Here is a 22,473-nt window from a genome sequence, read left to right as displayed (position 1 = left end):
TAAAACGTCCACATCTAGCTAGTGACGTAAATTGTATATGATGAGCAATCAAGGCTTTAAATGTTTTGCATAACTATTCAACATAAATATTATATGCATAGTCAGATATTTTTAGGCTTATACAAACAACAGATATAAACATTAATTTTAGAAAATGAGGCTATAGTAAGTGTAAAGAGGTTTTTAAAGTACTAGGAAACACATTTTAGGTAAAATATTATTGGCTGAACATGGTGGATGCTGGCTTTCCATTTCTTCATTATGCCCATCCCTAAATCTACGCATAGAATTGACACTAAATGACACAGTATTAGGAAACATTCAAAATTACATCTTTAAACTGAGAATATTACTAGCAAAAATATATAAATATATCATATACCCAAAAGTCATAGAGAATACTCAGAAGCTGCAATTGTACTTCATTATATAATGACTCCCAATAGAATAAGTTAAAAGGATAATAATAGTAAGCTTCTACAGTGACCCTTAAATCATAAAAGAGTGAGAAATGGCACATATATTTTTTTTCTATTCTTCTCAAGACAAAAAAAATCTATATGTCATTTCCCATCAATGCTGAGTTGTTAGTCCATGAGCCCGACCTGGGGAGCATGCTGTCTCCTTTGTTTTTGAGATGTATGTTTGTGTATGAGAATGTGTGTGTGTGAAAAGCCTAAGGGCAGACATGTACATTGTATATATCTCAGGACTTCTCTACGTGAGTATTTGAGGCAAGAGCTCACCACCTAGGCTACACTGGCTGGCCGGAGAGCCCCAGGCACATGCCTTTCTTTGCTTTCCCAGAGCTGAAGTGCAAGTTGTCATGCTTGGCTTTTTTTTTTTTTTTCAAGTGAATGTGAGTTTATTTTATACATGACAGGTTTCCAACTACATTCAATGAGACTTCTTTCTTAGTTTAACTGTTATAAAAGAATAATAAAAAATGCACAGATTTGCCTTCATGCATGACTTTAAACACATTCAAAATAAAAATGAAAATCCACAACATAATCACTACAATATACTACAAAATGAATATGTAGATTAAGTGAAAATAGTACTTCAGATATTATATTGAATAAGTCCATACCTGACAAGATAAAAGTAAAAGAAAAGTTACATTTGTGAAACATTTATACTTGTTTATATTTAGAATGTACGGAGCATGTAATTTGAAACCAATGTAAAATCACAATAATTTCTGAAGTTCTTAAGATGTTTTGATTAATTTAAATCTCACCCAAACATTTTCTGAAGTTTACAAATATTTTTATTTGGTTTTGAGACAGTCTAGTACGACATTATTCAAAATTTTCTTCTCTGCTTAGTGTTGTTAATATGTTGTTTTAAATAATGCTAGGCATTTATTTTGCATTTAGCTTGTATAGTCACTGTAAATATACTTCCAGCTACATGAAATTGTACTTATTAAGACCAAGTCTCTGTAAAAATAAATTTAAAAAAATTGATTAGAATGAAGATATTTCTTCAACTTCAAAAAAAATCAGTGGTTATGAAATAATCATTTATAGGTAACTTAATAAAAACTTGTAAAATACTATACAAAGAGCTATTGCTGAATAGTCTGGTCATTCAGGATAGAGAAGCCAACTTGGTGCTATAACCAAGCTGGAAAATGTCAAGTTGAAAACATTTTTTTTTATTTTATATATTTTATTTATAAAATACACCAGAGAAAGCATGGTTATAATTTAGAAGAATATGAATGTATAGATAAAATGCTTTGGGCATCCAATTAAAGAATTAAATGAAAAGGAAGAAAGTAGGAAGGGTTTGGTTGATCCCTTAAGTGACATGTGCACACCCAAGAAGTCTGGTCATGCTTGGCTTTCTAAATTGTGTTCTGGGGAACAAAACCAGGTTCTCATTTGTTCAAGGTAAGCACTTTATCCTAAGCCATCTCCCAGACCTGTTATCTTCTTTAAAATGACTAAAGACTTACCATATTTCATTTTAATATACTGACAAGTCACTTGGTATTACTAATAATCTACGAGAAATGCTTGAACTGGCTGTGAAAGAAACAAGGAAACCTTTGTGGTAAAAATAACTCAAACTAGAGAACAGGATCTGATGTTTGGTGTTTAAAAGAGAAAATAATATTTTTTTAAGCTGACTCAGCAAAGTAAGGAGAATCTCAAAGTTGTACTTACTGGCATGATAATACTGTAGTGGATGCAGAATCCAGGTTCAGATGGAAAATACTCATCAGAAACAAATCTTATCCTGATATGATTTCCTTTAGAAGTCTGCTTTCCTGGCACAGTCCCAGAACCACACCAGCGTCCTAAAACACTTCCATCACTGGGCTCCTCGACTTCTACAAAATCATACCTGTGAGGAGGCAAAGGAGGCAGAGACTGATGTCATTGCTTTTCTAGGCAAAGGAACTTTAAGTGTACAATGTATCTATGGTGCACACCTTGAGTTGTCCCAAACTATGCTTGAAAGTAAAGACGAACATTAAGAGAATTAGAAATGAAGACCTCTTAGATAAATATGAGACTTTTTTTTCAAGGCCTTCAGGTTGGCTAGTAACAAAATTGAGATTGATCAGACACTGAAAAACCAATATTTCGAATAGAGCAAGAATATATGATTTTTAATCGATGAGTTATTCAAGTTCTTATCTTAGTTCCTACTATCATTGTCCAAATTTCCTACTTAAAGAAAGGACATATTTTGCAGACTGTTCCAATAGTTACTAAGGTATTCTACCTTAGTAACTATCACAGCACCAAAAGAAGACTGAAACTCTGCTAATACTTATCAAATAGAAGCACTCTTTCAGCTCTCATGATGCTGGGGTAGTTGATAACATGCATTTGGGCATGAGTATACACTACTTCCTCATACATAGCTTTGCTATTATTAATCTCTTTAGCTTTCTAGGGTGGACACTGTGCCTAACATATGCTGACAAATTGTTCTACTACCAGGGAATACCTCTCCAGCTTCACCGAATACAGAGACCATTGTCTACATTTTTCGTTAACAAATGCACTAATAAATAAATGATGGGTTCTCGGGATTGAATTTTAAAAAAATAATAAAAAGAAAATTACAAGACTTTCAATGAAAGAGAAGTCTGGCATGCTTGAAAAATTATTGACTGATTTTAAAAATACAATGGAATATAAATATACTAGACGAAAATCAAAACCAACATTTTATACAGTCATTAGATTTAAAGATAAAATTGTTTATAAAAAGATAATATATAGACCAAGTATACTTATGAATCTTCCCCTAAAGATTGTAACATTTTTCAGCTTCATTTTACTCACAAGAACTAAGAAACTACAATACTTTAAAATATCCACATACACTCAGAGTTAAAGCATTCCTGACCCAGAGTTCCCACTTAATGAAGCTTGCTCCAGATCTACAAAGCACTATGCTCACCTCCACAATCCTGGCTTTTAAGATATCCTGGAGAACTGAAAAGCACCCAAAAGAAAACATTCGATAACAAAAGAAGACAATTGTGATATCATATCCTACGGCAAATCCAGACATTTAAGCTATATCGGCTTAAAGCAGCCATTCCTCATGACAGGAGTTTAGAAGGATGGAAGATGGTCTCCATGTTGAGGTGTCATGGGTAGATAGAGTTCAGTCAGTAGGGTTTAGACCTAAGTAAAATGTTACATATCACTGTTTAAAGAACTGTTTTCACTGTCTTCATAACAAAACTGCACAGAAAATAAAGGGTGCCTACTTGGGGAGCTCTGTTCTGTTCAGGAAAGTAAACCTGTCCAACTGGTTTGTCACCACGCCTTACATAGATGTTCAACTGTGTTAGGATACAGGGAGGAACAATCACATTCTTGGGCTCAGAATTCACAAATCAGATGGTAAAATTGCTAATGAAAGTGCAGTGAAATACCGGAAGAGCAAGGGCAACTTTACATGGCTAGATTAGCATCCCCTTACACAGGACTTAAGGTCTGGGCTGAGAATGTGTGCTGGTTGCCTGACTTGGACTGAAAAGGAGGGACACAGATGCAGTCTAGCAAGAGGCACAATAGATAGGTAAGATAGGAGGGAAGGAGCCAGGCATGGTCACCCATGAGTGTGGAATAGCAAACAAAGAAAAAGACACAGAATAACCTGGGAAACATCAGTGTAGGTACTAAGAGTTCAATATTTCAGACTCAGCTGTCAAACTTTTATGTGTTATATAAGATCATAAACACAGCTGGGCCCTATTCTTCCATAAAATATTTAATCCAGTACATTAAAAGGCTGATGTTTCCTACCTGTGAGTTCCTAGTTTCCTTTTACATTTTAAGATCTGGGAATATCTATGGACTACTGTGACTCTGATGTGATTCACACGGGCTTCAGAACAGTGCTATTTCCAGGACATGAAGTGTTTTTGTTCACCTCACTGCCTGTACCCTCACACCTTAGAGTCCAGGCACACCGTAAAAGCGTCATAGGAACACGGCGAGTGAAGAGGCGAATGTGCACTTGAACCTCACCGTGACTGAGGTTGAAGTTGCTGCTTTAGCAACCTTAGAAGTATGGATCTGCTACAATCCATGCATTTTCCTTATGCAGCTCTCATTGATCGGCACTAATTGGCACAGTTGTGTCACTCGGTCTGCTATCCCTGCAGCACACACAGCACAGTCAATGAACAAGTACCAGACACACGGTCGTCACCCATCTGAGAAATGTCAGGCGCCATTTTAGGTGTGAGCATAAAGAAAGGGTCCACTAAAAAGCAACCTGCACAAAAAGAGAAGATCTGGGCACTGTCTTCAGCAGAGGAACAAAAGCCGGTGTAGGGGGGAAGAATTCTCACCAGAAGCAGACAGAAGCAGAAGCAGGCAGTAGCATCAAACCTCAATGAAGCTCAAAGTTAGTCAAGTGCACTTATTGGATTTGACCATCACAAAGGCATTTTCAACAAGTAAACTGAGAAGCCTGCATTGTGTTAGTTTCTTGTGATCATTTTCAAAGTAACTATTAAACTGTTAGAAAACGTAAGGAAAAAAAAACAGAACAATTCCTGTAGCTACTTTCATTATATCCAATTTTCATTAATGTTCAAACACAAACACCATATAGGCTTACTTGATGCTAATTATCTTTAAAACACTCTAAAGGGTTTCCTAAAATGCAGGGCAACACTGGGGCTCTAAGTGTTAAGTCCTTATAATGAACCAACTATGTCTTAGATTGAGTACTTGTCTAACACGGGTGCAGGAAGTGTGAGGCTGAAGCCCAGAACAGTAAAAATCAAACAACAAAAAGCCTTAATTTGGCCCTTGTCTGATTTACATACTGATGCAGAATTCACTAGAGGAGGGTGTCCAGTCCATTATGACTTCATGAAGGTTGTTCTTGGTGTCAAATTTAAAACAAGTTCTGGATTTATGGCCAGATACTGGTACATCACCCTGCCCTGTTGAGACACATCTGAAGTTCTATTCACCAATTTTTTTTGAAAGAGCTTTAGAGTTTTCTATTTTGTGGGAACGAAAAAAAATATCGAAAATGTGTAATCTTGTCTAAAGAACAGAAAATTTAATATTAATCTACTAGGTGTTTCATAGTAAATTAGGCACTTCAAGTTTTTGATCTCCACAGCTATAATTATACAATAATATAATTAGGAAGTTTATCCAATTATTATAACACTCACAGTCTTATCTAATAATCAGTGAGGCATCTAGAAAACTTATCAATAAAACAATTATTTATTAAGGTTTGCATTTTTTTTTTCTCTTAAGCAAAGGGCCACTATCTAAATACTTTCTTTTAAAACCTTGCAGTGAAATTCAAGGTGAACAGATTATGATGACAATGCTGCTCAGTTACAAAGCACTTGACTATCATGCACTGGGTTCAGTCTCTCAGCACCACAATGTTTAAAAAGTGAAATAAAGATCAAAATCGAATAAAATCGGACAGACAGTGTGTGTGTGTGTGTGTGTGTGTGTGTGTGTGTGTGTGTGTGTGTGTCTATCTCACTGTTCAAAATTTATCATACTACAAAGGACAAAAAACAAATATGCAGTTCAATATCTGCTTTCAGTCCATAGAGTACATTCAGTGGGTTTTGGAAAAGCATATAGGGCATTTTAAGACAATTATTTTCTCTAATGATCTACAGGTTATGCTTCAGACTTTGTTTTCCCTGATGCCTTCAGCAGAATAAGGGATTCAGAGGAGAAGACATTTGACTTATATTTACTAACATAGTTCAAAACCTCATGAAAGAAAGGAGGGGAGAAACTAATGAGAAAATCATAACTCCGGGTCATAGTTAAAGGGAGTGGGAACAAATTAAAGCACAGCATTTGTGCATGCTCAGGTGATCATACTGGAGACACGGTAATCCTTCCACTACCCTCCCAGGTATTAATTTTCAAGGTGAACAATTGCCCGCACCACTATTTAAAGGATTAACTAAGCATGAGCCAATCAAACATCACGTTCTCAGAGCTACATGAACAAGCACACACAGTGCAAAGTGGCTGCTAACGATCTCACCCCCTCTCTACCGTGCTCCGGGGACCCAGGGAGGATTTATGTTCTTTTATGTTTAATAAACAAGTCTAATGTTGTAGACAAAATTTTTGTTCTCCTGTGGGAATGCAGAAAGTGTGAGGATTTGAGAGCTGTTTCCTAACTCCTAAGAATGTAAGGAGTATACCAGAGAAATAAATTCACTGGTAAACACAATTGTCAGACACCCAGCTTCCTTCAACAAAAATAAACCAACCCTGCAGAACAGGCTGTCTCGGGAGTTCATACTGAATAAAACCCTGTCAATTAACCCTGCCCCGTGAATTATCACCCTGACAGTGGTGAGAAAGGATGCCAAGTGCCTGTGGATTATAGAAAGCCCGGCTCTGCAAGTGTCAACTGGATTGGGAGCAGGTTGGGATAGGTAATAAAAATAAGATGACAATTACTGTACAGAGTTTATCGGCTTATGCCTTTGCTCCTCACACACAAACAGAATCTTCACTCCTATTCGAACACCAGATGTTCTTCTCCATACCAATTAATACTGAAAATACTTTGAAATAATTATCATATTCATTAGGCGATTGCAATATGTTAGGCATATTTGTAGGTGCTTCTGAATATCTTCTCAATATATCTTCTTAGCAAGCGAAAGCGGAAATTTCTAATTGTGCCCAGTTATGGTTTCCTAAATATAGAGAAGCTAAGTAATTTGGCTAAGTTTACAAGTAATTAATTGTAATTTTATAGTTTTAGTTTTGAAAGCCAAACCTCACACTCCAAGGTCTTAGAAGCTAAGACCTAATGCTATACTTAAAATACATCTCTATAATGAAATTTTTATTTTTTGTCTAACTACAGACAAAATGTAGGTCTCTAGTCAAAAACTGACTATGAAGTCATGTTTTAAGGGCTGAAAAACACAGACTGTAACAAATGAAACTGAACATATAGGTTGCTAGACTCGATTATTTATTATGACTTATTATTATAACTAACTTGATGTGACCCAAGTTGTTATGGTAGGAGGTGAAGATTTTAAAGTAATTTTTATCACTAAATAAAAATAATGCAATTGTGTAGGCCCCCAATTCAACTTATAAAACTAAAAATAATTGAGGATAAGACAAGGAAAACAAATTACTAGAAATGAAATTTGTTGAGAGGTATAAGCAAACAAAATAAGTATTCCCAATTTTAAAAACTCTGGCAGAAAAAAACAAGGGAAGGGAGAAAGGAACAGGAGACAAAACAAAAGACACAGACAGGAACCATGCTGAAAATATAATTACAGTTAAAATGTTATAATTCATGACATTGTTCACTAAATGTATTTGGAAAATTGTATAAAATAATGGCTAAAACATAAATTATCAACTTGGTAATAGCAGAATTAAAGTAAATAAAAATTCTTAAATTGAAAAGTTGGTCAATATGTATCAGTATAAAGAATGAAATGAGGTGATTTTATGAGAATTTATTAAGCTATAAGTAAATGTATAATTCCATTTTTCATATAATTTCAAAATATTGAAAATGTTAAATCTTCCCAATTTATATAATGATAATCTTTTCTAATCCTTGTATTGAATTCTATGAAATGGCAACATTTGGCATTTGTAAATATGACTCATTTCACTCAAATAATCAATTGGAAAATAATTGCTACCTGTCAGCCATTTTTAGATTATATGATTAATGTAATTGGCCCAGTATGAGCTTTGTACAAGAATAAAAAGGAATAAAAAATGCTTCACAAAATATTAAAAGGAATAACACCATTATGATCATAGTAGTTAGTGAATCACCAATATGGCCTAATTAATTGATTACTAAAAAATGGAAGCAGAAGACTTTCAAATTTGGATGAAAGGTTTTATTTTACCAGAAAGCAATCACATGCCTTGTCTGAAATGACGCTAAGGTGATAATCACATTACCACAGAGTGAGAACCTCTCATTACTATTTTGAAGAAGGAGCTGTAGATAAATTTGTGCAGTACTACTCAGCTATCAGAAACAATGACTTTATGAAATTCTTAAGAAAATGGCTGCATCTGGAGAATATCATCCTGAGTGAGATAACCCAGTCACAAAAGAACAGACATAATATGCAGTCACTGATAATTGGATACTATCCCCAGAAAGCTCAGAATACCCCAGAAACAACTCACAGACTATGTGAAGTTCAAGAAAAAAAATAGAAAATGAAAAACCATTATGCTTAATCTTTACTCACCAAAAAAACTTTGACTAAATTCCAGGTTATATCTTGTTTTACATGTACTTTATGCTCATTGTATCTAGTAAGATCTTAATGCACACTATGAAACCTTTAAAAAAAAAAACAAGTACTGACAAAAATGTATTCGTATACTTTTATGCAAAAATGCTTAAAATCTGTACATTTATCTTTGTTTTTTAAAATAAAGCTATTCAATTAAAAAATAAATTTGAAACAGAAGAAAGAAAACTGTAATAAGGCCAGAGACAATCAATATCTTTGGTTGCTGATAGATTTTGTGTGTGTGTGTGTGTGTGTGTGTGTGTGTGTGTGTGTGTGTGTGTGTGCGTGCACGTGTGTGAGACCAGGAGTTACTCTTAGGTGGCCTCCTTTATACCTTTAGGAATCCTGCACACCTCTTTGGAATCAAGGTTTCTCAATGTCATGGGACTTCACTGTGGAACTTAGAAGCCAGTGTTTGCTCTTTCTGCTAGACCGCCTGTCAGCAAGCCTGTGGATAGCCCTGCCATTTCCTTCCTGTCTACTTAAAGGAGAAGTCACACCTGTTGTCTTCTCAGCACTTCTGGGCACTGAGGTGATCCTCTCCACAGAAGTCAAGCATTTTACAAGCCGAGCCTTCAATGCTCCCAGATAACAGATGTTCAGAACAGATTTCAGCAGAGTTAGTGCAGAAGCTAAAGAGCTCAGACCTGGAGCGGCAGAATTTCGTTCTGCCATGGAGGTAACTGTTAAACATCTTCTGTGTTGAAGTAGATCTAACAAGAGCTGGTGTGGAATAAGAAAGATAGGGATCAACATTTATTTTAAACTTTGGGCTTTCAAAATGGATTTCAACTTAAAAAGATAATTCAGTAAAGAGGCTGAATATGGGATCATTATACATAGATCAATATGTTTTCTTTCTAATGGAAAACTCAGAAACTCATAGGGAAAAAATTTGGTCACTGCAGATGTCCAAATACCAAAAATATATACATTTAGCCAATTATGAATGAACACTTCTTGTCTGAAAAATGTGTAACGGAATGACAAGAAGTTGTGGACTTGTTTATTTTTTATGAAATCTTGATAAGGTTTCTAGAATTATGTGTAAAATAGTTAATTACCCTAACAGAGCAAACTTGCTGGCTACTCTGCCTATGCTCGGGGCCAGGACACAATAGGCTATGAAGTAAATCAAAGTCATCCAGTTAAGTCTCAAGAAGGAAGAGGCACAGGCCTGGCCTTAGGTTAAGAATTTATAGTTAAAAAGGACACATGAGGAATCATTCTACCCTGCATGGCATTATTCGGAGTGACTCTCTGCTCCAGTCTCTTTAAAACACTTCTGAGACTCTCCCACAAAACAAAGATAATTAGTGATTAACTCTGAAAAGGTTTCGTGAGGATTAAAGAGAGAAAGTACCCATAAGTGGTATTACCATAGTATCTAACAACAAGCTGCTTAATAAATGTTTACTTTGGCTTTCAGGAGGGGGATACCTGTATGTGAGTGTGGCGTGCATATACGGGTGTAAATGTGTGGGTGTTTGTCCTCTACACTAGCCTGCCTGATGTTCAAACTGTAGGGAACCTGCTCAGTGCCGCCCAGCACTGTGCATACTGCCCTACCTGCCTTTGAGTCATTATGGCTATGCTGATGTCATTTTGTACACTCACCATCTACCCATCCTGTTAATCACTAGTTCTTACAGACAATAATAATTGCTATTAATCTGGCATATAACCTTTAATGAAAGACTTCAGCCCTATGGAAGAATAGCCCCCGCCCCCAAACCTCGTATGTAATTATGAGCACCACAGACATTCTGCTTTTATTTAAGATATTGAATTTATTTTGAAAGCACCTGGATATAGTTGTGAGTATAATATGACAATTTATCTAACACTGCTAAGGAGGCAAACTAGTGCAGTTAATTTAAGAGGTAATATGAAAGCGTATCAAAAAAGTGAGTACAGAATCTCAAGTCGTGTATTATCCCACTTTGGGGAGAAATACACAGGAAAATAAGGCAGTATATTAAGTCCTTTTGGTATTATTCTCAACAGCAAAAGCATAGAATAAATTTAGTTATTATCTACAGATGAGCAAATATACGGTGTGTGAGCAAGCTGCTTTATACCTTTAAAACAGGAAAAAAATGCTTAAAGTCCTGTCACTCACTACCCTGTGTAAGGACATTATGATGAATGAAATAAGACAGACGTGCATAAATTATTGTTTAGCCTAACTTACACATGAGATCTAAAAAACTTAGTCTGCCTTACAGAAACAGAGTAAAAAGATGACACCAGAGGCTGTGTAACAGGAAGGGCTATGGAACTGGTAATTGCTGACCACAAGGGGAAGTTTAGTTATGGTGAAGGAGTAAGTTACTAATCATGCTGCACAGTGGGTGTAAGTCACAGCCCTAAATGGGAGCAGAAGGCAGACTAAATTCTCCTAGTTCTCTCTTCTGTGGGAACAATTGTCTTGAATTTAGTTTGTCCAGAGTAAGATTAGGATGTAGATACTTTCTCTTAACAGCTGCTTCTCTTGTAGTAAGGAACAGGTTTATTGATCACTTAAAAAATCCCCCAGTACTCTTGTTTCCTGGATTATCAAAGCTAGACTTAGCATGGGGCTGTAGATCAATGTGTAAAAAGCACTGTTTCAAAGGCTGAATATCTTGTGTCTAGGGTTGAACAGATTAGACAATTGCCAGTTGATTCTTTTTCCAGTGGAAGTTTCCTTTCTTTCACTATAATTATTGACAAGAAGCCAAGGTTTGGACATTAGTTATAAGTATCACCTCAAGATGGTTCCCAAGAAAGAGAGCATAAGATGTTCCTAATAAGATGAGATGCAGCCTACACAGAGACCTCTCCTTATACTCTGACACAGTCTAACTCCTGATGAGTTTTACAGAAGCATCTCATTAACAAGGGATGGTTTATGGTATAAAGCATTGCTTAAACATAGACTCTGTGAGTCACTAAATCAAACACAACTAAGTAACAGTTTATATATGTGTCTTTACACATGTGGTAACAACTCTATTGGGCATTAATAAAGTCAAGTTGAGATGTTACATTTAAAAGAATGAAAGTAGCATTCTGCAGGCAAGAGCACTTGCTGCTTTTGAGAGAACTAAGAGCCCCAGCATACACATCACATGGTTCACAGGGCACATCATGATTGAAATTCCAGCGGTTCTTACAATCTCTTCCGGCCTCTGTAGGCAATAGCATGTGTATGTTTCACACTTGTACATATAGTCACTCCTATATGCACTAAAACATCTGAAATGATAAAGTTGACTTGGCTGTCATAGTGTGTCTTCACTGGATGATGGGAACCTGTGCAGACTGAAATCATCAAATGAAAATTGATATGCATACAGTCATCACACTGTCTGGGAGCCCAAATCATGGCATAGGACAAAAATGAATCCTTTTTAGTAAAAGACTTGAATTTCTAGAAGCAGATAAACATGAATCCCTAATTCTAAGCACATGAAAAGCAGAGAAACAGGTTTTGTGTTGGTTTACTTTCCTTTGGAATATTTTCTGGATTTACTACATTTTTTTTGTTTTTTTGTTTTTTGTTTTTTGTCTTGTTTTGTTTACTGCAACCAGGGACTAGGGAGATATGGCAGATTCTGTTCTTGAAACCAATGACTGAATAAGGAGGGGTGAGTCTTTTAATGTTTGTGTTTCCAAAGAAAGGAAACAAAGCTGAAAGCTTTATCTCAAAGGAGCCAGTCTGTTCATCAGGTGACGTGATCATGGCTGTAAGTCCAGCTAAGGAGATTACTTAATATTTAGTGGTGTAAAAAAAGAAATGAGAAACACCAGGCTTAGTGACCACTTGGACAATTCAACCCCTAGGAAAGATCCCGAGGCGGGGATTATCTACAATAATTTTATCTATTTCTTGGCCAATTTGAAACATGCTTTCCTATTGGTTGTTTCTTCTCTGTGCTACCCCTTCAAGATGCTTTTATAGCAGACTCCATCCACCATGGCCTTTTACAGGTCCCCACATTGCAAGGACCCTGAGCAGGGTTAACAATTTCCCATGAATCACTACATTCCCCCTTTTTGCTCCAGCTGATTTCTCTCAGATCTTTCTCCTCTGTAGAAGAGACAAGATTGTTTTAAAATAAATTTGTGATTTTCTTATGACTTCTATTCATACATTTATAAATGTGTATCTCCACACTTACTCTATGTTCCTAATTTCCCTCTGGAAATAACCAGAAGTATTTCTGAATCAATCTCTCTGTCTCTGTCTCTCTCTGTCTCTCTGTCTCTCTGTCTCTCTGTCTCTCTCTCTCTCTCTCTCTCTCTCTCTCTATATATATATATATATATATATATATATATATGGTTTAATAATTGAAATTAGAGTACATAAATTCTTAAAAGTAGCCATTTATTTTCCCTCAGCCTTAACTGAGTATATGATAATAAGACAGCTTTTCAGATACATATCTAAAATAATAGAGTTCAATTTTTGTATGCTTCCATAAAAATAAATCAAGTGTTACTGATAGAAGGCTGTCCTACAGCAAAGGGCTTTGGGATTCACACTTACCACTAACAACCAGCTTACTATAAAAATAACCATATATATATATATATATATATATATATATATATATATATATATATATATATTAGAATATATATATATATATATATATATATATTCTAATTTTAATTGTTAAACTGTTTATAATTTTCATTCAAACAAAAGCTTAAAATACAGAAATTAAATTGTAGTCTTAAAAAGATAATATGTATTTTTGGGGTAATATTTTCATAACTCCTGTTGGATTAGCTGTTGATCATTACAGTGTGAACATAAAAAGTCTCCACTGGGCTGGTCAGAGGCAGAAGGTCATCATGTTATCCAGAGGTGAGGCATACACATCTGCTCCCTCTTATCCTTCATACTTCAGTCAGAGAACTTGTGAAATTTTGCAGACAGCGCTCTATCTACTTTAGGGCTTTTGGACAACTGAGTCATTGTGGGCTACTTAATCGTTTAGTCACCATGAACCTCGACCTGGGCGAGACAGCACATTTCACCAGATGGTAAATATGACCACATTTTTTGGTACAGTGTTCCCAGAGATAATGGTCCTGTCATAGGCCAAACACTTTATGTCACCAGAGTTATTACTCAGGGTTTCCAAGCTGAGCAGCAGTAGAGTTCATTGGATATACATAGAAAATGCCTCAGAGTGACTTTTAAGGATTACACATCGATATTTGCAAGTTATATATGAAGTCCCCTCCTGCAGGAAAACCATTCCACTTCCAGTAACACTCTTTTACTTCAGACTTTAGCCATATAGGAGCACCTCAGGCAAGCCTTCTGGGAGTCACAGAGGCAGGGGCAGTGATGTCTTTGCCCCATGGTCCATACCACACCCATCACAAATTTGAATTTTAGTTTCTCACAAACATTCCTTTGCTAGTCAATGTTTTCTGGGGGTCAAAGAAACAAGCACTGAATACTCTTTGGATCCCTGATACATAACATGATGTTTGGTTGATACACAGCAGGGTACATGATTGCTAACTAAATGATACAAAGAGTGAGTGTCTGCAAAGACAGGAAGGAAACAGGTTTGTTTATAAACAAACACAAAGCAGCAGAGTCGGAAAAACACAAATTTACATGCTCTGTTCAAATAGAACTAGCCTGTACTTTTTTCTCTTAAACATTTTATTCTTGTTTTTACTCCAATTCTAGATATTCACATTAAATATGAGCTAACTGTTTTTTTTTTTTTTTTCATTTGTAGCTACACATTGTTTTTTAAAATGAGGGTTTGTTTGGAGTAATGCCTTAGGTATAATGTGCTGGAGTTTATTTTCATGTTGATAGTCTTCCATTTCTTATTGACTTATAACCATGGTGACCTCTGAGCTTTGTGCACATGCCTCCCACTCTGACTTAACACTAAATGTGAAACTTGCTATACTTGACTCTTATGATCTAGCGTTCTCTATCTTGATCTCTATGTGTCTCTAAGACAGTATGTTATCAAACTGTGCTGGACAAACAACTAATTGAGAACCTACTTATGATTACACAGCCACCTAGGATGTTTGTACTGAGAAGGAATGGTTAATTACATATTCACAAGTGACTGAAATGTTGTATTAGTGACTAATCTCTCACCTTCTTCATACAGATGCTGGAAACTGTTATTTCAAGTGTTTTTATTTATTTATTTTTAAATATGTTCTTTATCCCACAATCTGTGGTCCTTATCTGCTTTCTACAAACAACTCCAGTGGACCTTCTAAAACCAACATCTCTTGCAACCCTTCCCTCATGCTAGTTTGAGTAGGTATGATCTTTATAGACTCAAGTTTTTGGATGCCTGGCCCAGAGGGAGTAGCAGTATTAGGAGGTGTGGCCTAGTTGGAGGAACTTCATGTTTTTTGAGAGTAGCTTTGATATGTCTTACAAACTCATGCTACTCCCATAAAGACACACAGTCTCTTTCTGCTTCCTTCAGATCAAGATATAGAATTCTCAGCTCTTTCTCCTGCACCATGTCTGCCTGCATGTGGCCATGCTCCCCACCATGACAATAAGGGACTTTTTGAAATTGTAAGCCAAACCTACCTAAATGCTTTCCTTGATAAGAGTTTCTGTGGTCTCATTGTCTCTTCACAGCAATAAAATCTTAAGTTAGACACATCCAACAGGAATCAGGGCTTGCTTTTTGTAACAACAGGCCTTAACTCTTCACACTGCCTCCTTAAAACATAGATGAGGGTGTCAAACACAGATATTGTCTTTTAAGTCTGGTTCTCAAGGATTATCCTTCATTAATATGCCTTGAATTTCTTTCTGGTCTCTTCACTGATATTTTCCAGGAGCATGTTACTGAGCACCTCAATAACAAATTGGTGGAGGGTGGCGAGCAGATGTTGAGTCAACTCTTCTGAAGGTCATATCCTAGTAGGAGAATTCTTTAAGGTAAAAGTCAAAATGAGATGTTTCTTTTCAGCCAGCTAGATGATTAAGACAAGTGTTTCTCAGACGACAGAAACATATTCATGCTTCTTGTCTACCACTCCCTAAATGTACACTAAGCTAAACATTTGAAGCCATATATCTGTTCACACTTCCTTACCCGCAGTCAGCTCTCCATTGTTAACTATCTGAGACAGTCCACTTATATAAAAAAAAAGGCTCATTAGACTCTCAGGTTTGGAGGTTTCCATCCATGAATGATCATGGACCATATGACCAGACTTTACTGAGACAAAATATTGTTAGAAACAAAGCAGCGTCCAGCAAAACATCTCCCATCATAAAGCAAGGAGAGAATATGCTACATGTGGCAGGCTGGAGACACACAATCTCCTTTGAGAACAGAGCAATAAGTCCTAATAACCCCCTACTATACCCTACCTTCAGAGGTTCTATTTTCTCCCATTAGCATCATACTGGCTATCAAACCCTGGAGGACAGTCAACATTCAAACTATAGAATATACTTTCAAATCCAAATGATGTCACATGCTTCATAAACTTTGTGAGTAAATTCAGTCTTTGCAAGGCATCTTTTATTTCATACTCTTTTGTGTCTGCTTTTGATTGACAGGCTAAGTAAGTATTTCTCTGATCACAGGGGCATATTCATGCTTCTTGTTTGCCACTCAAGTTTGCCTATACTCCTTAAATGTGCAATAAGCATATATTAACTCTGTTGGAGAAAAGTGACTCCCACACAATCCTCACACAGCACAAACTAGAGTATAACTGACTGCCAGTTGAAAATGATTGGAAAATCATAAATCCATATTAAAGGGTTGAGCATGTAGTGATATCCTCTAAACATGTGCCCACCTCAATGTTATGTGGACACACTAGGAAGGCAACTATTCAAATTATGATAGCTCATTAAGAAATCCATAGTCTCTAACAGGTTTTCTTTTTGTTTAATTTTGGAATCAAGAGAGGAAAATGGGATGGATTTTATTGACCATGGCAAATACTTAAATAGTTAATAATGAACATGTAGAATGATTACAGATTTATCACCATTATTTATTACTATTACCATTATCAATTACTATGTAATTATATGCATATGCCATAGGAAGGAATTGGATCCTCTATATCTTGTGTTATAGCCTGTTTTCAGCTTCCATGTGGTTGCTGGAAACAAAGCCCAGGTCATCCTCTGCTTGAGCAGTAGCTGTCCTTAAATGCTTAGCCCCAGTGATTTTATTGCTGTGTGTTACTACACTTAGTGCTGGAACCATTCTTATGAGCCCTGCCAGCCCAGACATCACTCATCTTCCCTTCAATCTGTATCCTCACTTTCTGAGCAGGTAAAAGCAAGACTACATGAAAGTCACCTTCTTTGTGGATTCTAGAAGCTCTTCCCATAGATTTAGAGAAGAGCCTGGGGTGGGTGTGGGAGAATAATTAGCCAAGGAATGTAAAGAAGAACTTAACAGGAACAATGGTTTTTGATATTTTCTTATACAATAATCTGACCATAGCCAACTATAACATAATGTATATTTCGACATGGATAGAAGAGGAATTTATGATTCGTCTCACCACACAAGAAAAATAAATGTTTGAGATGACAGATAGGCCAAACACCATAATTTGATCACTAATTTAATCACTGCACTGTGCACACACGTACCACAAGAGTCCACTGTACCCATACATACATGCATTTTCAATTTTTTAAATTATTTTCTATATGGGTGTTTTGCCTGCATACATACATGAAATTATTATTGAATAAAAACTAATAGCAACCTCTCCCACCATAAAAGATAGTTGAAAGTTCAGAGTTGCTGCAGATAACCATCATAATCTCTGGAACAGTGGCCTGATGAGGGAAAAGCATATCTGGCTGCCTTGGTTTCAGTAATCCAGTTCCGTAATCAGAACCATAACAGCATCAGGAAGTTACACTGTGCAAGCAGTTTCAACCTAAATGTTATATACAACCTTTCCTTTTTTCCTTCTTTCCTCTTTCAGTTCCATTTTTCTTTTCTCTCTTTGTATGTTACAAGAAATCTTAGCATATGCTTTTGGGTGTTTCTTTTCATCATGGGAGAAATTCCTTACACTATGGACACGAAGACTAATAAACAAGAAATCTGAAGTTTAGGAAGCTTAGTAGAGAATAACCAGAGTCAGCAACCTGTTATTAAATCACCAGAGATACTTTATGGAAGTTCTTAATCTAGATAAATATTAAGGAAACAGATTTATTTGTCCTCAAAAAAAAAATCACTATAAGAACAAAGTTCAGGCCTAACCACTGAGATTAACCCCAATGGCTCAGCAAAAATAAGGCCTACCACAAAGCCATGAAATAATTTTAGAAGCAATAAATTATGGTTCATTCCATTTACACAAATATTTTGATATCATGAACTAGCTTGCTTATTCAAACTGACAAACTGAGATGGAGGGTTAGAGAGGGAGAGCACACAGAGACTGTATTTTTTTTTTCTGTCAGTACAGGCTTTCTGGTGAGAACTGAGCAGGGGGCTAAGTCAGCTTCCACCTGGGATACGAATTTTGCCTTTCCTCAGACTGGGGGGTGGGGGGAGCTCACTTGAGGACTGAAAATGTGCCTAGGCATTTTCCCAGTTGTCTGTAAAGCTATGAGGGCAACTTCTGAGAACAAAGAAGTTTCAGAATGTGCTCAATGTGACAGGTGACAGACTAACATTTTATACATATAAGCATCATGCATAAAGAGGAAGTTTCTTGGTTTCATAGGTTTGAGCCCTGTGGTTAAAAGTTAGGGAAGGTGCACACTGACTCTTCTCTGAGCAACATGGAGAGGAAAGAATGCCATGGGGTTGTCAGAGCAGACTCACTGCAAGAAAATTCTTTCCTCCGAACTTACTCCAATGTAGAGTAGCTGTTAATTTAAACACTTTTTCATTTAAAAGCTAACACTGGATTTGAGATGAACTATAGTGCAAGGAACCATCCATGCATAAAACCGTTTAAGAAACCAGAGTACTATATTTTCAATTCTGCACCTTTCAAAGTATTTTTGTAAAAGTCTTTAACATTTCAAATCAATTTAATAAAAATATTGTTAGTACCTTATCATCTTACTATATATTAGTATACATGCATAAATTACATATTATACATTATTGTATATATGTATCATATAGATATAGAAATAGAAATATAATCTTTAAAAAAATAAATAAAAAAGCCAACAGAAATCTACTCAGTGCTAGAAAAAAAGTGCATCTTCTATGCAAATATAATACACTTATTTTATCGTATTCTAAAAATATAGTGATAAGGCTAAATGTGTTCCGGAGGTAGAGTGCTTCCTTAACAGATTATCTTAGTCCGTATTCTATTGTTGTGAAGAGACACCGTGACCATAACAACTGTTATTAAGGAAAACATTTCACTGAAACTTGCTTACAGTTTCAGAGGTTTAGTACATTTTCATTATGACAGGGAGCATGTTGGTACACAGGTAGACATGGTGCATGAGAAATAGCTGAGAGTTCTACATACATATCTCAAGGCATCAAGAAGAAAGAGACTCTGGACCTGGCTCAGGCTTTTGAAAACCTCAAAGACACACTTCTTCCAACAAGGCCACACCTCCGAATCCTTCTGAAGTATTCTTAAGGCCACTCCCTGATAGATAAGCACACAAATCTATAAGCCTATGAGGGCCATTCTTATTTAAACTACCACTCATATCTAAGATTCTGGTTCCATTCACAATACCTCAAAACAACAGCAAAATGAATATCATGATCAAACAAGCAAAGTGCTTTAACCAAAACATTCCTGCTAGTAGCAAGTGACCTAAGTGAGTCTGAGACAGAACAGGCATGCTTAGCAGGCATTGTTCCAAAGTTTTAAATTCCTCGAAGTTTTCCAACTCAACCTACTCAAGGTCTAAGGAATCAGTATTGCAAAGGGAGCTAACCTTCTCATTTTCTAAACACACCAGTTGCTCCCAAATGTGGGTGCTGAAAATTGAATTCAAGAATTGACTCTGATTCTGATGAAACAATCACCTTTCCTCAGGCACTGAAATGCTCCCTGAGATCCTGGTAACCTTAACAGGCCTAGTAACACAAACCTCTGTGTACTAATGACCTATGTGAAGTCCTCATAAAGACTAAGGATTACATGTAAAGAGGATGTATGCTCATGTACAAATACACACACATAGATACACTCACACAGATCATCTCACGCACACATACATGCTAACACACACATTCACACATGATCCTTCTCATAGAGAGAGACAGACAGACAGACAGACAGAGACACAGAGACCGAGAGACAGAGACAGAGAGACAGAGAGAGAGACAGTGCTGAGGATCAGGGACAAAAACTCCAGCATCTATCATGGAGCCACAACACTAACCAGAGAAGGCACATACTTAGCAGAACTGATAAGTAAAAGAGATATTTGCTTTTGGGCACATTTCAGCATCTACATACAAAGGACAGCACTACATTGTGTATTATGCTTATACTCAAACTAAGTTCACAGAGAGTTCTGTTTAGGGGGAAAAGTACATCTGGCCATCTGGCCTCCTTCACTGCCTGCATTTGAGTGTATGTGAATAAGGCAAGGCGTGACTTACACAAGCATCTACCATGACCAACACTCAATTTCAATAAATCTTAGGAAAGCCATAGCCACCATATATCAATTCTTTAGGACACTGCACAAAGATTTCCCTTTGAAGTGAAGTAATGAAATGTTACTTTTAAATGAGGCTTTCCCTAAGACATTTCTATTCACATACTTTTGATCTGATAACAAACGCTGCCTTTAATTTCATGTTCATATTGCAATAAAATGCTTTTCATTTTCAACGTTTATTTTTCTGCCAACACATAGTATCTGTAATTTCATGAGGGGTATCATTGTAATGTGACACACAATTATAGTGTGAGTTGGTAGTACATTTATCCTTACAAATATGATGAGCACATGTGTACCAGGTATGGAATACAACTATGAATTGCTCTCCAGTTGCCTACCCCTTCAGGAGGCTACCCAAACAATGAAGATGATTGTTATTTTAGAGTTTTTAAAAACTAAAAATATCATGTACTTATTCAATGTATTATGATCATGTTACCTCAACTCTCCTCTACGATGGCCTTAGTCCTATCAACCTTCCTCTGTCCCTTAGCTACTTCCTAAATGTTCTTATGCTTCCACCACCTTTCCTTTTTTCTTCTTTTCTTCTTAGACAGTGGACCCAAAGCTATGATGGCTGGACACTGTGCTCTTCTCTGCGGCCACTCTGGTGTCCTGGTGACATCCAGAGCACTTTCACAGTGTTCACCTCACACCACTTTTGTTGTCTCAGCATTTTGTGATAAGGAAGGAGAATTAGACAGAACTATACAGCCGTACAGACCTTTCCCGGTTTCCCGTTGTTTGGTTACTAGTCCTCAGTCATGCTGGCTTCTGCCTTTGGAGGACAGAGCAGTGAGCAGGTGCTCACCATTACACAGTGAGAAGGTGGTATCCTCATCCCGCCTTCCCTTACAGTGGAAGGATGAAGATGAATCGGGAATGAGGCACTTCCATCCATATCTCACTACCAATCAAATGCAGTGAAGGGTCCCTGTACTACTCTGTCCATCTTTGCATTTGCCCCTGGTCACATACGCAGCAAATAGCACTCTTCTTGCCCAGTTGAAGGGGTTTTTGTTGCTGTTGTTGTTATTTATTCGATGTTTTCAGAGAAGAAAATCAAATCATTTAGAAATAAACCATCAAATAATCAGAATAACATCTTACACCAGCATCTGCCTGTGTTAGAAAAATGCCTCGAAGACAGCCCCTACCTAGAGACTAACTTGATTAAAGGGGAGACTTTTCCATTAAGACAGGTGGTATTTCAGTGATGTCTAGCTTCCCAGCAGTCAGCAATGTCAAAGTTTGGTGACTTATGTTTGTTATATGTGAGCCACTAAAGTGGCTCAGCTGATAAAGTCCTAATGACCCTAGTTACATCCCTGGGAGCCACAGGGCAGGAGGGGAGAACCAAACCTGGAATGTTGATTTTGATCACCACCTGTGCTGAAGCAAGTATGCATGCACGCACGCGCGCGCACACACACACATACACACACACACACACACACACACACACAGTAATTGTTAAGGAAGATGTGTTATCTGAAAGCTCCTATGGCAAAAATGAAGTGAGTGCTTTATTATTGGACATGTAATTATGCACAGCATAGAAAGAGAAGCTGGGACAGAAAGGCTGAGGAAGAGTGTTCCATTGTAAAGTTCATTCCTTCCAAAGTCCTTCTTAGCCACAATGAGCAATGATCTATAGTTTCCTTAGCTAGCAATGGTATATTGCTTCCTTAGCTAGTCCTTTCATTCAAGGTAGAGAAATTCAGGTGCATTGGTTAACCAGCCAAACAAGGAAGCTTATTTATAATGCATCAATACTAGAGGTTGTTCAAGTATAAGCCAATATAGCACTTGAATAGCCCAAATGACTGACTTCATCCTGACTCCCAGCAAGACAACTTAAAGTAAGGGCATGTCACAAGGAAAACTTCCAAGAGCCCAGAACCTCAAAGTCTACAAACATAAGGTTCTACCTGTGTAACTGAAGGAAACTCATCTTTGGCAGAAAAATCTGATGGAAGGTGGGAAAAGGAAAGCCATGAGCAAAAGGATA

The 22,473-nt window shown here is 36.8% G+C and overlaps 1 protein-coding gene across 1 annotated transcript in view; it reads right to left on the bottom strand.

Moving 5' to 3' along the window:
* The window catches only part of PDGFC (platelet derived growth factor C), a 162,593-nt gene that overhangs the window by 42,352 nt on the left and 97,768 nt on the right, over positions 1-22,473 (bottom strand). Inside the window, exon 3 of the mRNA XM_080915382.1 lies at positions 2,178-2,358. Coding sequence (XP_080771508.1) covers positions 2,178-2,358 — 181 coding nt within the window. The remainder of the gene's footprint in view (positions 1-2,177; positions 2,359-22,473) is intronic.

This window comes from Micromys minutus (genome assembly GCF_963924665.1).
Source record: "Micromys minutus genome assembly, chromosome: 4".
Lineage (NCBI taxonomy): Eukaryota > Metazoa > Chordata > Mammalia > Rodentia > Muridae > Micromys > Micromys minutus.
This window is presented reverse-complemented; position numbering and strand designations above follow the sequence as displayed.